The sequence below is a fragment of the Ascaphus truei genome, chromosome 16 (assembly GCF_040206685.1).
Source record: "Ascaphus truei isolate aAscTru1 chromosome 16, aAscTru1.hap1, whole genome shotgun sequence".
NCBI classification, from domain to species: domain Eukaryota; kingdom Metazoa; phylum Chordata; class Amphibia; order Anura; family Ascaphidae; genus Ascaphus; species Ascaphus truei.
This window is the reverse complement of record NC_134498.1, coordinates 44,961,921-44,975,758: the sequence shown is the minus strand read 5'-3', so window position 1 is coordinate 44,975,758 and position 13,838 is coordinate 44,961,921. Positions and strand designations below refer to the sequence as shown.

At 41.8% G+C, this 13,838-nt stretch overlaps 1 protein-coding gene across 2 annotated transcripts; it reads right to left on the bottom strand.

Annotated features, from left to right (window-relative positions):
- Positions 1 to 4,263: 4,263 nt before the first annotated feature.
- On the bottom strand, positions 4,264 to 13,052 carry SH2D1A (SH2 domain containing 1A). Of its 2 annotated transcripts, none has more exons than XM_075573418.1 (4): positions 12,782 to 13,052; positions 6,515 to 6,578; positions 5,407 to 5,539; positions 4,264 to 4,981 (listed from the first exon to the last, which is right to left on the bottom strand). In XM_075573418.1, the coding sequence occupies exons 1-4, from the start codon at positions 12,916 to 12,918 to the stop codon at positions 4,977 to 4,979; spliced, it is 339 nt and encodes a 112-aa protein (XP_075429533.1). In that variant the 5' UTR covers positions 12,919 to 13,052; the 3' UTR covers positions 4,264 to 4,976. The 2 variants fall into 2 exon arrangements, with proteins under 2 accessions (XP_075429533.1, XP_075429534.1); XM_075573419.1 differs by having other exon boundaries at positions 5,431 to 5,539; positions 12,782 to 13,043.
- Between the last annotated feature and the right edge of the window lie 786 nt (positions 13,053 to 13,838).

The window sequence follows — 13,838 nt, the reverse complement described above, 5'->3', positions numbered from 1 at the left end:
CACCCTTCTCATACTCAACAGTGACAGGGAGAGACAGAGAGAGAGAGAGGGCAAATGGGGGGAGAGGGATAGAGAGAGAGAATGGGGGGAGCGAGAATGGGGGGAGAGAGAGACAGAGAATGGTTGGAGAGAAAGAGACAGAATGGGGGGAGATAGAGACAGAATGGGGGGTGAGGGAGATAGAGAATGGGGTGGAGAGGAGAGAGAATGGGGGGAGAGAGACAGAATGGGGAGAGAGAGAGACAGAATGGGGGGAGAGAGAGAATGGGGGGAGAGGGAGACAGAATGGGGGGAGAGCGAGAGAGATAGAATGGGGGAGAGTACTTGGATCGATTACCCCCCGGGAGGCCCTTTTCCCACTCTTAGAGTGCTGGACAGGAAAAGATGAGCCCGAAGGAGAAGTAATTGAGTCGGACACAATTTTGCCCAGTCTGGGGCAGTCTCGGGCACGTCATAATTCTTGCTGTTAAGACATTTCATAAATTTAGGCTAAGCATGGTTGGCTAGAACTTCCTGTTTCTTCATTGTGAAACTATGTCTGAACATACATAGTTCAGAAGTTCAGCCACCATTAATTGGGTAAAAGGTCAGTTTAACATCTGACTAAAAAGCATAATGGCATAATGGCAGTGTTAGTATAAAATGGTTATATAGCAGACAAAATGGAGTCCCCCCTTGATACACACATTATCAGGAGGAGAGATTTAATATCAATCACAATAGTAATAGTACCAACTATCTAGACATCCTTGTTACTAAAGATAACACTCATTTAGACACTAGTCTTTATACGAAAACAACTGACCGAAATACACTTCGATTAGCATCAAGTTTCCATCCGATTCACCTCAAGAAAGGTTTACCCTTTTTCTAGGGTGACCAGATGTCCCGGTTTAGCCGGGACAGTCCCAGTTTAGCCGGGACAGTCCTGTTTATGTAAGGTCTGTTCCGGATGCCCGCCATTTTTTTTAAATGTCCCGGATTTTGCTGCATGTCCCGGTTTTCAACATCAGAGTGGGGGGGGGAGCAGCAGAGAGAAGAGGATGCAGGCTGGGAGGAGAGTGGAGACCGGGTCTGAGTCAGCTACAGAGGGTGGGGTTAGCTTCAAAGGGTGGGGGTGGGGCTAGCTTCCCAGAGCCCCGACAGTGAGACCTGGAAGTGAGTCACTGAGAACTTCCAGTGTCTGCTGCCAGGGCTCAAGATGGCTTCCACCCTTCTCATACTCAACAGTGACAGGGAGAGACAGAGAGAGAGAGAGGGCAAATGGGGGGAGAGGGATAGAGAGAGAGAATGGGGGGAGCGAGAATGGGGGGAGAGAGAGACAGAGAATGGTTGGAGTGGAGAGAGAGAGAGAGAGAGAGAGACAGAGAATGGTTGGAGGAGAGAGAGAGAGAGAGAGAGAGAGAGAGAGAGAGAGAGAGAGAGAGAGAGAATGAGAATGGTTGGAGAGAAAGAGACAGAATGGGGGGTGAGGGAAATAGAATGGGGGAGAGTGAGACAGAATGGGAGGTGTAAATATATTCTCTACGGCATATGTAGGAATCTCCTCTCGTACTTGGATCGATTACCCCCCGGGAGGCCCTTTTCCCACTCTTAGAGTGCTGGACAGGAAAAGATGAGCTCGAAGGAGAAGTAATTCAGTCGGACACCAGTGAGCGTTGTCACAAACCTCTCCTGTTTATTAATGGTTACAGTCAGGTTTTATAGGCGAGCGAGCGTAGAAAAAAAGCATATACGTGAGAAACTTACTTCCCTTTATGTTTATCTAGAAAGTGACAGATGGAAAATTACGGTTTGGGAACCTTCAATTTTGCCCAGTCTGGGGCAGTCTCGGGCACGTCATAATTCTTGCTGTTAAGACATTTCATAAATTTAGGCTAAGCTTGGTTGGCTAGAACTTCCTGTTTCTTCATTGTGAAACTATGTCTGGACATACATAGTTCAGAAGTTCAGCCACCATTAATTGGGTAAAAGGTCAGTTTAACATCTGACTAAAAAGCATAATGGCATAATGGCAGTGTTAGTATAAAATGGTTATATAGCAGACAAAATGGAGTCCCCCCTTGATACACACATTATCAGGAGGAGAGATTTAATATCAATCACAGTAGTAATAGTACCAACTATCTAGACATCCTTGTTACTAAAGATGACACTCATATAGACACTAGTCTTTATACTAAAACAACTGACCGAAATACACTTCGATTAGCATCAAGTTTTCATCCGATTCACCTCAAGAAAGGTTTACCCTTTTTCTAGGGTGACCAATCCCGTTTTTTAGGTCTGTCCCGGGTGCCTGATATTTTTTAAGATATCCCGGGGGGAGAGGGAGACAGAATGGGGGAGAGAGAGACAGAAGGAAGAGCAGACCAATGAGGAGGAAGCATACTCCCTAGTATGCATGGCTGTGGTTGGCTGATGGAGACAACACAGGTGTATCCCTTAGACAGAGGAGCGAGGAAGCTTCTGCATGCGTGCGCGGTGATGTCACTGTGTAAGCGATGCCTGGAGGTGGGACCAGCGAGTGCAGTCCGCTTGCACCCCTAGAAGGAATGCTGGCATTCGCCAGTCCGCGAGATGTGCTGCAGGAGGCAGTAGAGGCAGGACGCCCGATCGCAGGTCTGGGTAAGCTGGGAGCGCGTCGGAAGGGGAGCGGATGACGGATCCTTAAAATCAGGCACCGAATTTTGGCTCGCCGGCCTGCTTTTTTCTACAATGGGATGAGACTTCAAAGCCTTTGTTTTCACCCCTCAAACTGCACGGTGAAGTGCACCCCAAACATCTCCTGTGTGGAACACCTTACCCCAATTTGACTTTCGGCATGTATTCTTCAGTTGTGCTATTACATTAACAACAACCTTATATTAGTAAGAAGAAACAATGTATCACACAATTCAAAAGTTTGCAAAACACAAGAGAGTGGGCGCTTTCAAGATGGCTGCTCTTCGGATTAACTGTTTTGCTTACAGGGGGATCGGGGGGGGATTGATTCACAGTGTTGCAGGGCCCCTTCTGGTATTAACAGGCTTAATATGCTGCATTTCCTGTTGCTTAGAAATTACATGCTGATGGAAATAAAACTTCACACTGGTTACATCAAGGGTGAAAAGTTTAATTTTAAGTGTTTTATTCAAATATATGCTGTGGATATTGATGTTTCTATAGCGCCATTATTCATCATAACGCCACGACTCTTCAGGGAAAACTTATTTTGTTGTCTGCAAAAAAACTAAGTCTGTAATGAGTCAATGGGCCAACCTATGTTATTGCTGATCATACAGCTAATTAGGAAAGCTAATACTCATTATGCTGCCAATTAGAATTCACATTAGCGCTGATATGTTTGCATTTGTAAAATCTCTTATTTAGCGAGGTGGGATGAATACAAAATGTGAACCGTGCCAACTCCCTGGCAGATATACAGAATGAATTATTCGATTGTGCAGAAGGAAGCCTGAAAAGGTCATGTATTATAATCAAAACAGACCCTCAACAGATTTGAAAGAGAGTCCCACTTTACTCATTTAAATAAAAGTAGATGTTGTCTGTTAACTGATATTTGGTTTATTTTAATATATTTATTCATCTTCAAAGTAAAAAAAAAAAAATCACTTCTTTAGGAAGATAAATGCCTGTTAAGAGCAACTTACCCTCTGACGAGGCAATGGGGAGCTGGCCCCGTCACCTCTAAATGGGTCTAAATGATGAAAGTTGGTCAAATATTTCAATATATTCAAATTTTCAGATGTAGACATTGTAACTGCAAATAAACACTTCCTGTTCCTCTCTGTGACTGTTTCAATGCAGACACCGATGTGGCGGAAATGAAGACATTTTGGCCTGTCCGTAATGAGCGACGCACTGCTACTATGGACGTTTCATGCGCTTTCTCTTTTCTCTCTTTTCTCATTAAAAAAATGTGCATGGTCTTTGTGTGATCCGCGCCAGTCCTGTTTAAAGATTACTTATACGGTTGTCAAATTTGGTGCATTTGTTTGACTAGTAAATAAACTTATCACAAGGATTACGGAGAATGAACGTTACGTTGAGCAAATTACTGGGCAAGAGAGGGGCTAGTGACCGGTGGGAACATTAAAAAAAAAAGTCCCCTCTCCTCAACAGCTGACTAACTAAATATACCGTTAGCTAGATGATAACTTAACTCCTTTGGTGCCAGGGCTTTTTGGCATGTTTTGGAATTCCATGCAGAACTATCTGAAGCTAAAGCAATCTGTGAAAACAAGCACAAGAGCCGGACAGTGAAAATACAAATGTACAATTTTATTAGGTTTTCCAAACGTTGGTCTCAGTGCTAAACCCATAATAACACGTATAATGGAAACATGAAATGCATTCAGCTGCTGTCACAGATTCCAGCGATCAGAGGTGAGTTTCAGAGGTTATCTACCCTGAATGGTTAGGAACTCTAACTTTCTACAGGTTTTGGGCGGGGGAAGATTTTAATTTTCAGTTTCAACGCCATAACTGCAAACCTCCAAAAGGTTATTCCAATACGTTCTATGGTCCTTTTATACAACATAGAAATACATTTCTGCAGTTAAAGCAAATATGGATATAGTACAGTAGTACAAAAGTGTACGCATATACCATAGGGAAGTCAGGGTTTCTCGGGTCAGAAGATGGATATCCTCAAAGTTGGCAACCCCCCGTGTAGAAAAAAACACACAACGCAACTATTTTGGATCAAACTCCACAGAAATTATTTTCCATCAGAATTTCCCACACAACAAAAATCCGTTGGAGGGTTTCACAAGAAAGTGTGGACAAGAACCAGAAAGAGGGACGTCAAATACCCAGCCAAAAAAAAACAAAAAAAAAAGTTTGTATAGGTCAAGTCTATGTTTGACCTTTATCATAAATACATGTTTCCCGGCAGAGTCCTGTACAGCATAACTTTTACACAAGGGCCTTCTTTATCGCAGCAGAAGAATGAAGCATCGAGGAGACATCAATTATCCTGCAGTGTAAAAAAAGAGCGAGAAATTAGCAGTGCTGTAATGTGGGAAGTATATATATTTGTAGATATTTATATTTTTATAGTGTCCACCCAACCAGGCATGTACTGCTTTACAGTTTTTATATAACATAACGGGGAGTATAATAATATTAATGTAACATTGGGAGAAAGGAGTCACTGTCCTACAGAGCTTACAATCTAATCAGCGTGTGGGGTGAACAACAGAAACAGTACAAGTTTAATGTAATACCTACCCCCACTTTCCCACCCCTCAGACTAACTCGCTTTCTAATCGGTCACATCCCTTTAAACCCCCCTCATCCCCTCTTTAGCACAGAGATATTCTTCTTTCCTATGTGATCTTGCAAACTCATTCCCAGCCATCACTGTAACACTGTATACTGTATCACCGCATAGCGTGTAACCTTGTGCAGTGGTTGACACATTACTTTCTACTGGGTGCTGCAGGGGAGTCGCAATGCCTTGATTTGGTTTCTGGTAGGCGGAAATTAGATTCGATACTTTTCGGAACATTCTTCTTGGGACTCCTAGTGCAGCCTGTGAAGAATAAAGACACATGATCCATTTGATACAGCTGGATGTTGGTGTGAGCAGTCAGTGCTGTACAGTATTTCTGCCACTATAGGAATTGTCATTGTTCATCTCTCAGCATTAATGTACCAAGGTATTTACACCTTTTAGTTTTTTGCCCCATATGAGCCATCTTGTCAATAGAAGCGTTATTAAATGATGCACGTGTTATAGCGCGAAGTATCAAATCCTGCGTCACCGCCTCTCTGCTTAAAACGCTGCCTGGTCTGTGCTGGGATAATCCTCTCTGACACACGATGTGCATCCAATATAACAACTATACACATTTCTTCCATATAGCAGATGGTTCAAATAAAAAAATGTCATTATAAATATATATATATATTAATGTGCCTAAGAGCACTATTGTTACTTCAGTAAGATGTAAAAAGTAATCAAGTTTTTTTTTTCTCTCTACATTATCAGTCTATTTAATTCTAACAAGAACAAAATGGCACATTGGCATGGCAATAATCACCTTTTAACTTGTATAGCAGCCTCTCTGGTTGCATATGGGTTAAAAGTAGTGTAATGTTGACACAGGCCTGTTGAATCTATATACATCTGTGAATAATAATGACGTAATCTTACCAATTTTCGACATTGGTGACAGTGTTTCACCAAAACTGTAGTGTGCAATTACGAAATACATGGTAGTAACAGAGGAGGGAGAGGGAGTAGGGGGTATGATACCTGTTATTGGATCAACAAGTAGATGATCTGTCACAAGCTTTCCAACCTCTCAGGGTCCTTCATCAGGTCTTAACCCGACCCTGAGAGGTTGGAAAGCTTGTAACATATCAACTACTTGTTGGTCCAATAAAAGGTATAATACCCCCTACTCCCTCTCCCTCCTCTGTTACTACATGGAAGATAGGACCAGCACGGCCCCCATCCTTCTTTGAAATACATTGTGTGACTTATATTTTACAGAGAACGTACCTCAACAGTCCAGGAGCCTGTTGCCGTCTGATGCACTCTGTAGGTATAGATTAAAGCCTCGTGCCTGTTAGCAAGAAACATGTACATTACTGCTATTATGAAAAATACTGCATCTGCCTTCGCCACCACTTACTGCATCCCACGGAAATCACACCACGGAAATCACACCACGGATAAAGATCTGCTTTGCAAAATCCCACGATTATAATATAATAATAAAAAAAGTCATTTCATGTGCTGTAATATACTGTTCTGATGCTGCTTTTAATAGAGAGTGCAGGCTAGTTTCAGGCTGTGGTGGCTTTTAATGAATGAACAAATAAGAGTACAGTAAGAAGTAATAAAGGTGGTGTGTAGAGAAGTTAGAAACCTCACAGGTCTCCCCTCCATGTCTCTTTGTGTACTGTTCTTCAGAGGAACGTATACTGTACTTATCAGTACAGTATTATGCCTATCAGAGGGAATCACAGTCATCGTAGCGTGAAAATATTTGGGTCCATGGGGGAGATTTACCAACATAAAGTGCAAATAGAAGTGTGTTTTGACGCACTGCTCCATTTTCTGCTCACGTTTGAGTCAAATGACTAAATATTTCTTACATTTGACGCAAATTGTTACCCAGAAAAGTTTAAAACACCTGGTGGATTTTTTTTTTTTAACGCAAATACAAGATACAGAAGGGACCCCCGGAGGCGCAGTTTGCTGCATCTCATTATAACCTGTGTGTCATATAACTCCTCCCTAACTCCTCCTACTGTCACTCCCCCAAATTGCACACCGCAACGCTTGGAGCCAACACCTTGATACATTGACGCAATATGAAAATACATTTTGCTCCAAATTTGCCTTGATCCATCCCCCCAATACAGCATTTTTTGATCCCTCTGAAAGACGCATTTTGTTAATGTACTAATTATCCTTTGGTTGCTACAGCAACCATTTAGAAAGTGATATCCACTACCTCTATGAAATAGGCTCTGACAAACTTCTTTTTGAGCTCTGCCCTTTGGCAACCAAGTATCACACTGTGTTCCAAACAGCAGATGTCTATTACTCTGAAAGCTGTAACAATAATGTGTTACACTTAATAAAACATAATATTACATATCAAATGCCGCATTTCACAGACTGCAGCACATGCTTAGAAGGCGGCCATTTCGCAAGGCACACAATCAGGATTGTTACAGATTTACAACAGAAGCACCAAACGATTGCCAATTTAGATAAGGATATAAAATGATACATTGTCACATGCTTTACATATAAAAATAAGGGGGGCAAAAAGGAAGGGAATTTAGTATTTCTGCATTAACTAGACATGAATAAGTTATAATACCTAACACACTTTATTTAGTATAATCCTGTGTCAATATATCAAGGTACTTTAGGAGTTATTTATCAAAGCCTCGTGGATGGAAAACTGGGGGCAAAAATAATATCCCATTGGCTTTCTTGTTAAATTTGGTGACATTTTTGGCCACAGTTTTGCCGGTCGGAGACTGTGATAAATATTGATAAACACCTCAGTTGTTAGCTGCTCTGTATGCAGTGGCTTGTAAATGAATGAGTGAATAGGACCTCCTCCCCATCGTACCGAGATGTATCAACCTCGGAATCATTTTTCTTTCTTTCCGTCGGCCTAGAAGCCTGTGGCAGGCTCTGCGGGGGCAGAATCCTCGCTGCCTAATGTTCTGCATCGTATTTTGGGGACTTTCAGCTTCTTCCATTTGAAGCTGCACCACAGCAGGCTCGCAGTTCCCACCCTTGCATTGTTTGCTCCTGCTTGGGATATCTGGGCTAATCCGTTTTAACCCGTCTTGTACGACGGGGGCCTGCAGCACATCGCAGAGCCGTAGTAACGTCAAATCGCCTCTGCACAGTGAATGTTACTTTTTTGAGGTTTCTATGGTTTCTTTGGACCATCTTAACCCTTTCACAGCCAGGGGGGCCTGCAAATGGTATCCAGTGCAGTTAGTAGGAGTCTGGGTGATTCCGGGACATTTTGGATAACTGCAACATCGAACTTTAAACCCTAAACCTAACTTTATCCCTAAAAGCCCAAAAACCTAATCCTAACCCCTAAACCTAATCGCTAAACCCTAACCCTAATATCCCTAACCTTAACCTCCTAACACCCAATCCCAACACCTAAAACCTAACTCTAATCCCAGCGTCAACCTCTAAACCTAATTCTAACTTTGAACCCCTAAATACCCTAATCACTTTCTCCAAATCCTAATATTCCTAACCTTAACCCCAAACCCTAATCCTAACGGCTAACCCTAAATAAAAACTAAACTCGCCGGCAAAAACGCACGATAATGAGATGCAAGGTCTTACAAAAAGTCCGCCGAACATCTAGAAACCTCTTATTCATCATGTTGCATTGCGACACACTCCAGCAGTAATAGAGTTAATGGCAGAAACAGGCTGCATGTGTGTCTGCGCTCATTTTGAGAAACTACCTTGAATTGTTTTGAATTCTTTTACCAACGGAATAGATCTTATCAAGATTCCACAGCTTGTTCTATTGGAGAGTACGGCTTGTTTCACCGCATCAAAGCATGCGCGCGTATATTGAACACATTGTTTTTCCTCCTCGCAGTGAAGAAGAGCTGAAAGTGCTTCTTTCCCTCACTTGTGCTCAATGAACAATTATAACTCCAGCCCTCTGCTGCTAAATGAGTGTAGCAACACTTTGCAAAGGGTTCATCGTGCGCCCCGTCACACGTCTTTACAGCAGACGCTGTCGGGACGTCCACAGCTCTGCAGCGCATTGCAGGCCTCTCAAGCAGGGCCCCCTCCATATTCATTAAGGCAAAGTTATTCATGCTGTAGGTGCAGCTACTGATGGCATCTCACAGCTGACAGGTACAGTGTCTGCTTAAGCTGCCATTACATTCCATGTGCAAAAAAGCAAGTATTTCCACCTCAGTTTATGCAAACATGGTCCTCTAAAACCTCATTACTTGAAAATGTCAACATCCTATTCACTACATTTTATAAAGGTGTTGATATATATATATATATATATATATACACCATACGATACCGGTTGCAACACGACATCAAGGGACAGCACGCAGGTAAGTAAATCATAAAGTTTCTATATTTCATAGAAGACACAAAAAGGTATATATATATATATATATATATATCACAATTATTAAGGTTATGGTGGGTAAAAAAGTGACAAAAACCCTCCAATTTGCATGTCTTAGACAGGTCTGCAACCCCACCTTTCACCATTATCACCCAGCACACAGCGTATATACACTGTATATATATATATATTTTTTTTTTAACCATTTGAGTAATTATGTGTAAAGATGGGCACTTTTTGGGGGACGAATTTGGATCCGGCCGGTTCCTTTGATCCGCAGATTTCAGCGGATCAATCTCATAAAGGACGATTGGCGTTTTGCGGATTTTTTTATTATTACCCTTACACTCCGCGGATTCCGCAGCCCGTGGACGGATTGTTAAGATACGAGTTGTAGCCATTGGCGGATTTTGATGAATTAAAACCAGTCAAATCCGTCTGCGGATTTTACAACGTGAAACGGATTTTTGGGGGTAACATCAGCAAAAATCCAGGAAACGAATTCGGGCGGATTCGCCCACCTCTGAATATGTGTATATATTTTATATATACTTTACATGCAGAAACAGCTGACAAGAGAGTTATTCATTAGAGACATAACATTGTGAACCTCAACAGTCTCTCGCGTGTCTTTTTTTGTACACAAACACAAACTGGTTAAACAACGGCTAAATATTTAATATTTATATTGTCTTAGAAAACATGTAAAATAGTGTACCATTTTATTGTGTATTGTGATACCATCAGGTATCTCTAGGTGCTGAAACAGTGTAGTAAGTGGGCTTGCTAGTCTACAAAGAGTTAATCTTCATTAGAGTTAATTCAGCAGCAGCTGTTGCCTTATTGAGCAGGCTGAACAAGGAAGTGTTGAAGGCAGATACAGAGAGATGCCATGTGTGAGAGACACATTCTGAGAGATACAGAGTGATAGATTGCTGTGCCAGAGAGGGGGGGGCAGAGAAGTGCTCCCCAGCTAAAGAAGGAAGGCTGGCACAGCCCTTGACAGTGGACCTACAGAGGAGTTTCTCTGAGCTCACGTGGGGCCAAGTTCCCCTAGGAAGGAAAGGAGGAGAGACCGTGCTGAAGCGGGGACGTCTGTTACAAACAGATAGGAAAAACACTTTATTGTTGTCTTAAGACTGTTCATGTGGGGTGCATATGCCAGGGCATGTTTTGAGCTGGGAACCAGTATAGTTGGCCAGCTATCGTTAGAAAGGGCTGAAGAAAAGTTAAGTTATTTTCCCTAAAAGGAATAGGTGTTATTTTTATGTTTTGTTTGGACTTAAGGGACGGTGGCAGGGATTTATTCCCTGTAAATAAACCACATATAGAGAGAAATACAGTGTTTCCAGCCTTCAATTTGGGCTAAAAGATACTGCAATGTGGTGTGGGCATCACTGTACTTACCATCAATAAATTCCTTAATTAATATTATCAAACAGGAGATGACCATTAAATAATCATTTACTTTCGTGGGTACATCTCTGAATGTTCTGATACTCCCTTATTTATAAACATTGTATCATTTCTGCAGCAAGCTATACAGTACATATAATTTCATGTTCCTTCTTGGAGAATGTCATTTAAATTAATGTGTTACTAGGCAATACATTTCCATAGCAATACCGCACATACACAGCTGTAGGTAATATATCTGCATGTGCGTGGCTTAATTATCATAAATAGGGTACTTCCATTTAAACAATAAATAGAGTTCCTGGCTGAGATACTCAATTCCCTGAGTAGTTTATTTATTCCAACACACTCAGGCGTTCACCAACGTGTGGGGGATACGTTTTTTGGTAACGGTCACCTGTTCTCCTTAAGGAACTGACCATTCTTCATTTTCGTTCTGAGCCACATAACCACCATATTTTGCTTCTCCCCTCTTCTGCATCCGCAAACAAAACTGAGCACAATCTCTCCATCAACACACCAGCCCATTTGAATCCTCGCAATGTTTGTCTCACTGTATTGTGTTCCAAAAAGTCTTAAATTATTCCAAGACATTAAAAATATTGCACTGTACTTTTCCTGTTGAAATATTTATTTATAAAGAAGAGATTGCACATGGTTTGAATAAGGTCTCGGCTAAATCCTCTCTCAGGAACCACTTGATAAATAGACTGTCACTTGTACTATAAGCAAGAGTGGTTTATGATGCTCACTGGAGCATGCACTGGTAGACTTGGCTTGTTCTGCGGTCCCCCAATTCAGAGCCCCTTCGGTAATCTTAGACACCCTGGATTAGGGAATCCTCAGACAACTCCCCCTAAACTCCATTTAACATTCAAAGTTAAGAGAGCAAAAATACACTACAATCATGTATTTGTACTGAACATATACAATGTACTATCGCCAAATAAGCAGAAGGCCCCTCATTTGTCACTGAAAAATGCTAATTCGTTGGAGTTTGTGATGCCTTTAAGTGGACAAACATTACAGTTCTTCATACTGTCTCTGTATGTTCTCCTTACTTACCAATTAGATTGTAAGCTCTTCGGGGCAGGGACTTTTTTTTCCTAAATGTCACTTTTATGGCTGAAGCGTTTCTCCCCATTTATGTGTTATTTGTACTATTTGTTATTTATATTATTATGTTATATGCACACTAATGGCGCTATATAAATAAAGATATACATACATACATACATACGATGAAATGACAGTGAACTGAACTTTTCAACCTCAGGTTTATTCTTCGTTTTGTCTCTGTTTTACACTTCTGTACCAAAATGTACTTCGGTGCAAATTCGATGTGAAAAATCGCTAAGAAATGTTTAATTTATCTCCAGCATAAAGTCTATTTAAGTTCTACTTGGTCTATTAAGTTTTATTTTTTTTAGTAGCTATATAGAAGGTTTTTCTCTAATAAGTTGGCATTGTATAATCTATCTACAGCATCCCATAGCACCCAACCCTCTGAATCTTAAATACAGACTTCGGCTCACACCCCTGCCAGTATCACTTAACTCACATGTAATACGCATACAGAAAACATCAATCCTACTTCGTCTTTTGTCTTCAATGCTGATTTACTTGGCAAGACACATGACCGCGCCCATAAAAAAACTAGATGTCCCCGAATATCAAAAGCGAATGGGCCCTGGGTTCGCAGTGAGCTCAGCTTCATGTATACAGTGTATCTGCGCACAGATACTCACATAACGCACAGGCAGTACATGCCTGGCACCGTCTCGCTGTCTCGTAGTAGGTAACTGCCATCCCTTCCGGCATTACTTAGAAGCTTCTCCCCATCCTCGCGACTGATCTTTCCATGGTAAACCGCCACGCTCTCCATCTTCTGCAGAAGAAAACCAAGCCAATGTAGGAAAGGAAAGAGCAAGGTGACTGCAACCACAAGCAGTGTTATCACACAATTACACAGCGTGCAAAACCCGGAGGGAGGATCTTACACACACCCACACACATGCACACACACCGATACATACACGCACACACCGATACATACAAGCACACACACAGATACATACACGCACACCCACAGATACATACATACACGCACACACACAGATACATACACGCACACCCACAGATACATAAATACACGCACATACATACACATGCGCACTTACACACTAATACATACACGCACACGCACAGATACATACAAGCACACACATACATACACATGCGCACACAGATTCACACACAGATTCACACACACACACACACACACACGTGCACACACACATGCACACCGATACATATAAGCACACACACAGATACATACAAGCACACACACAGATACATACACGCACACACACAGATACATACACGCACACCCACAGATACATACATACGCGCACACACACAGATACATACATACACGCACACACATACACATGCGCACTTACACACTAATACATACACGCACACGCACAGATACATACAAGCACACACATACATACACATACATACACATGCGCACACAGATTCACACACACACACACACACACGTGCGCACACACATTCATACACGTGCGCACACACACACAAATACATACACGCACACACAAATGCACGCGTGCACACAGATACATCCAAGCACACGCACAGATACATACACGCACACACATACATACACATGCCCACACAGATACATACAAACACACATACATATGCGCACACAGATACATACACACACACACACACATACATACACATGCGCACACAGATACATACACACACACACATACA

What these genes read in the sequence shown, in the direction of transcription:
- SH2D1A (XM_075573418.1), bottom strand. Translation starts at nt 12,918, where the DNA reads ATGGAGAGCGTGGCGGTTTACCATGGAAAGATCAGTCGCGAGGATGGG. An exon ending in ATGTACTGCCTGTGCGTTAT is followed by an intron (nt 6,579 to 12,781) that starts GTGAGTATCTGT and finishes TCTTGCTAACAG; the next exon opens with GCACGAGGCTTTAATCTATA. An exon ending in CAGGCTCCTGGACTGTTGAG is followed by an intron (nt 5,540 to 6,514) that starts GTACGTTCTCTG and finishes TATTCTTCACAG; the next exon opens with GCTGCACTAGGAGTCCCAAG.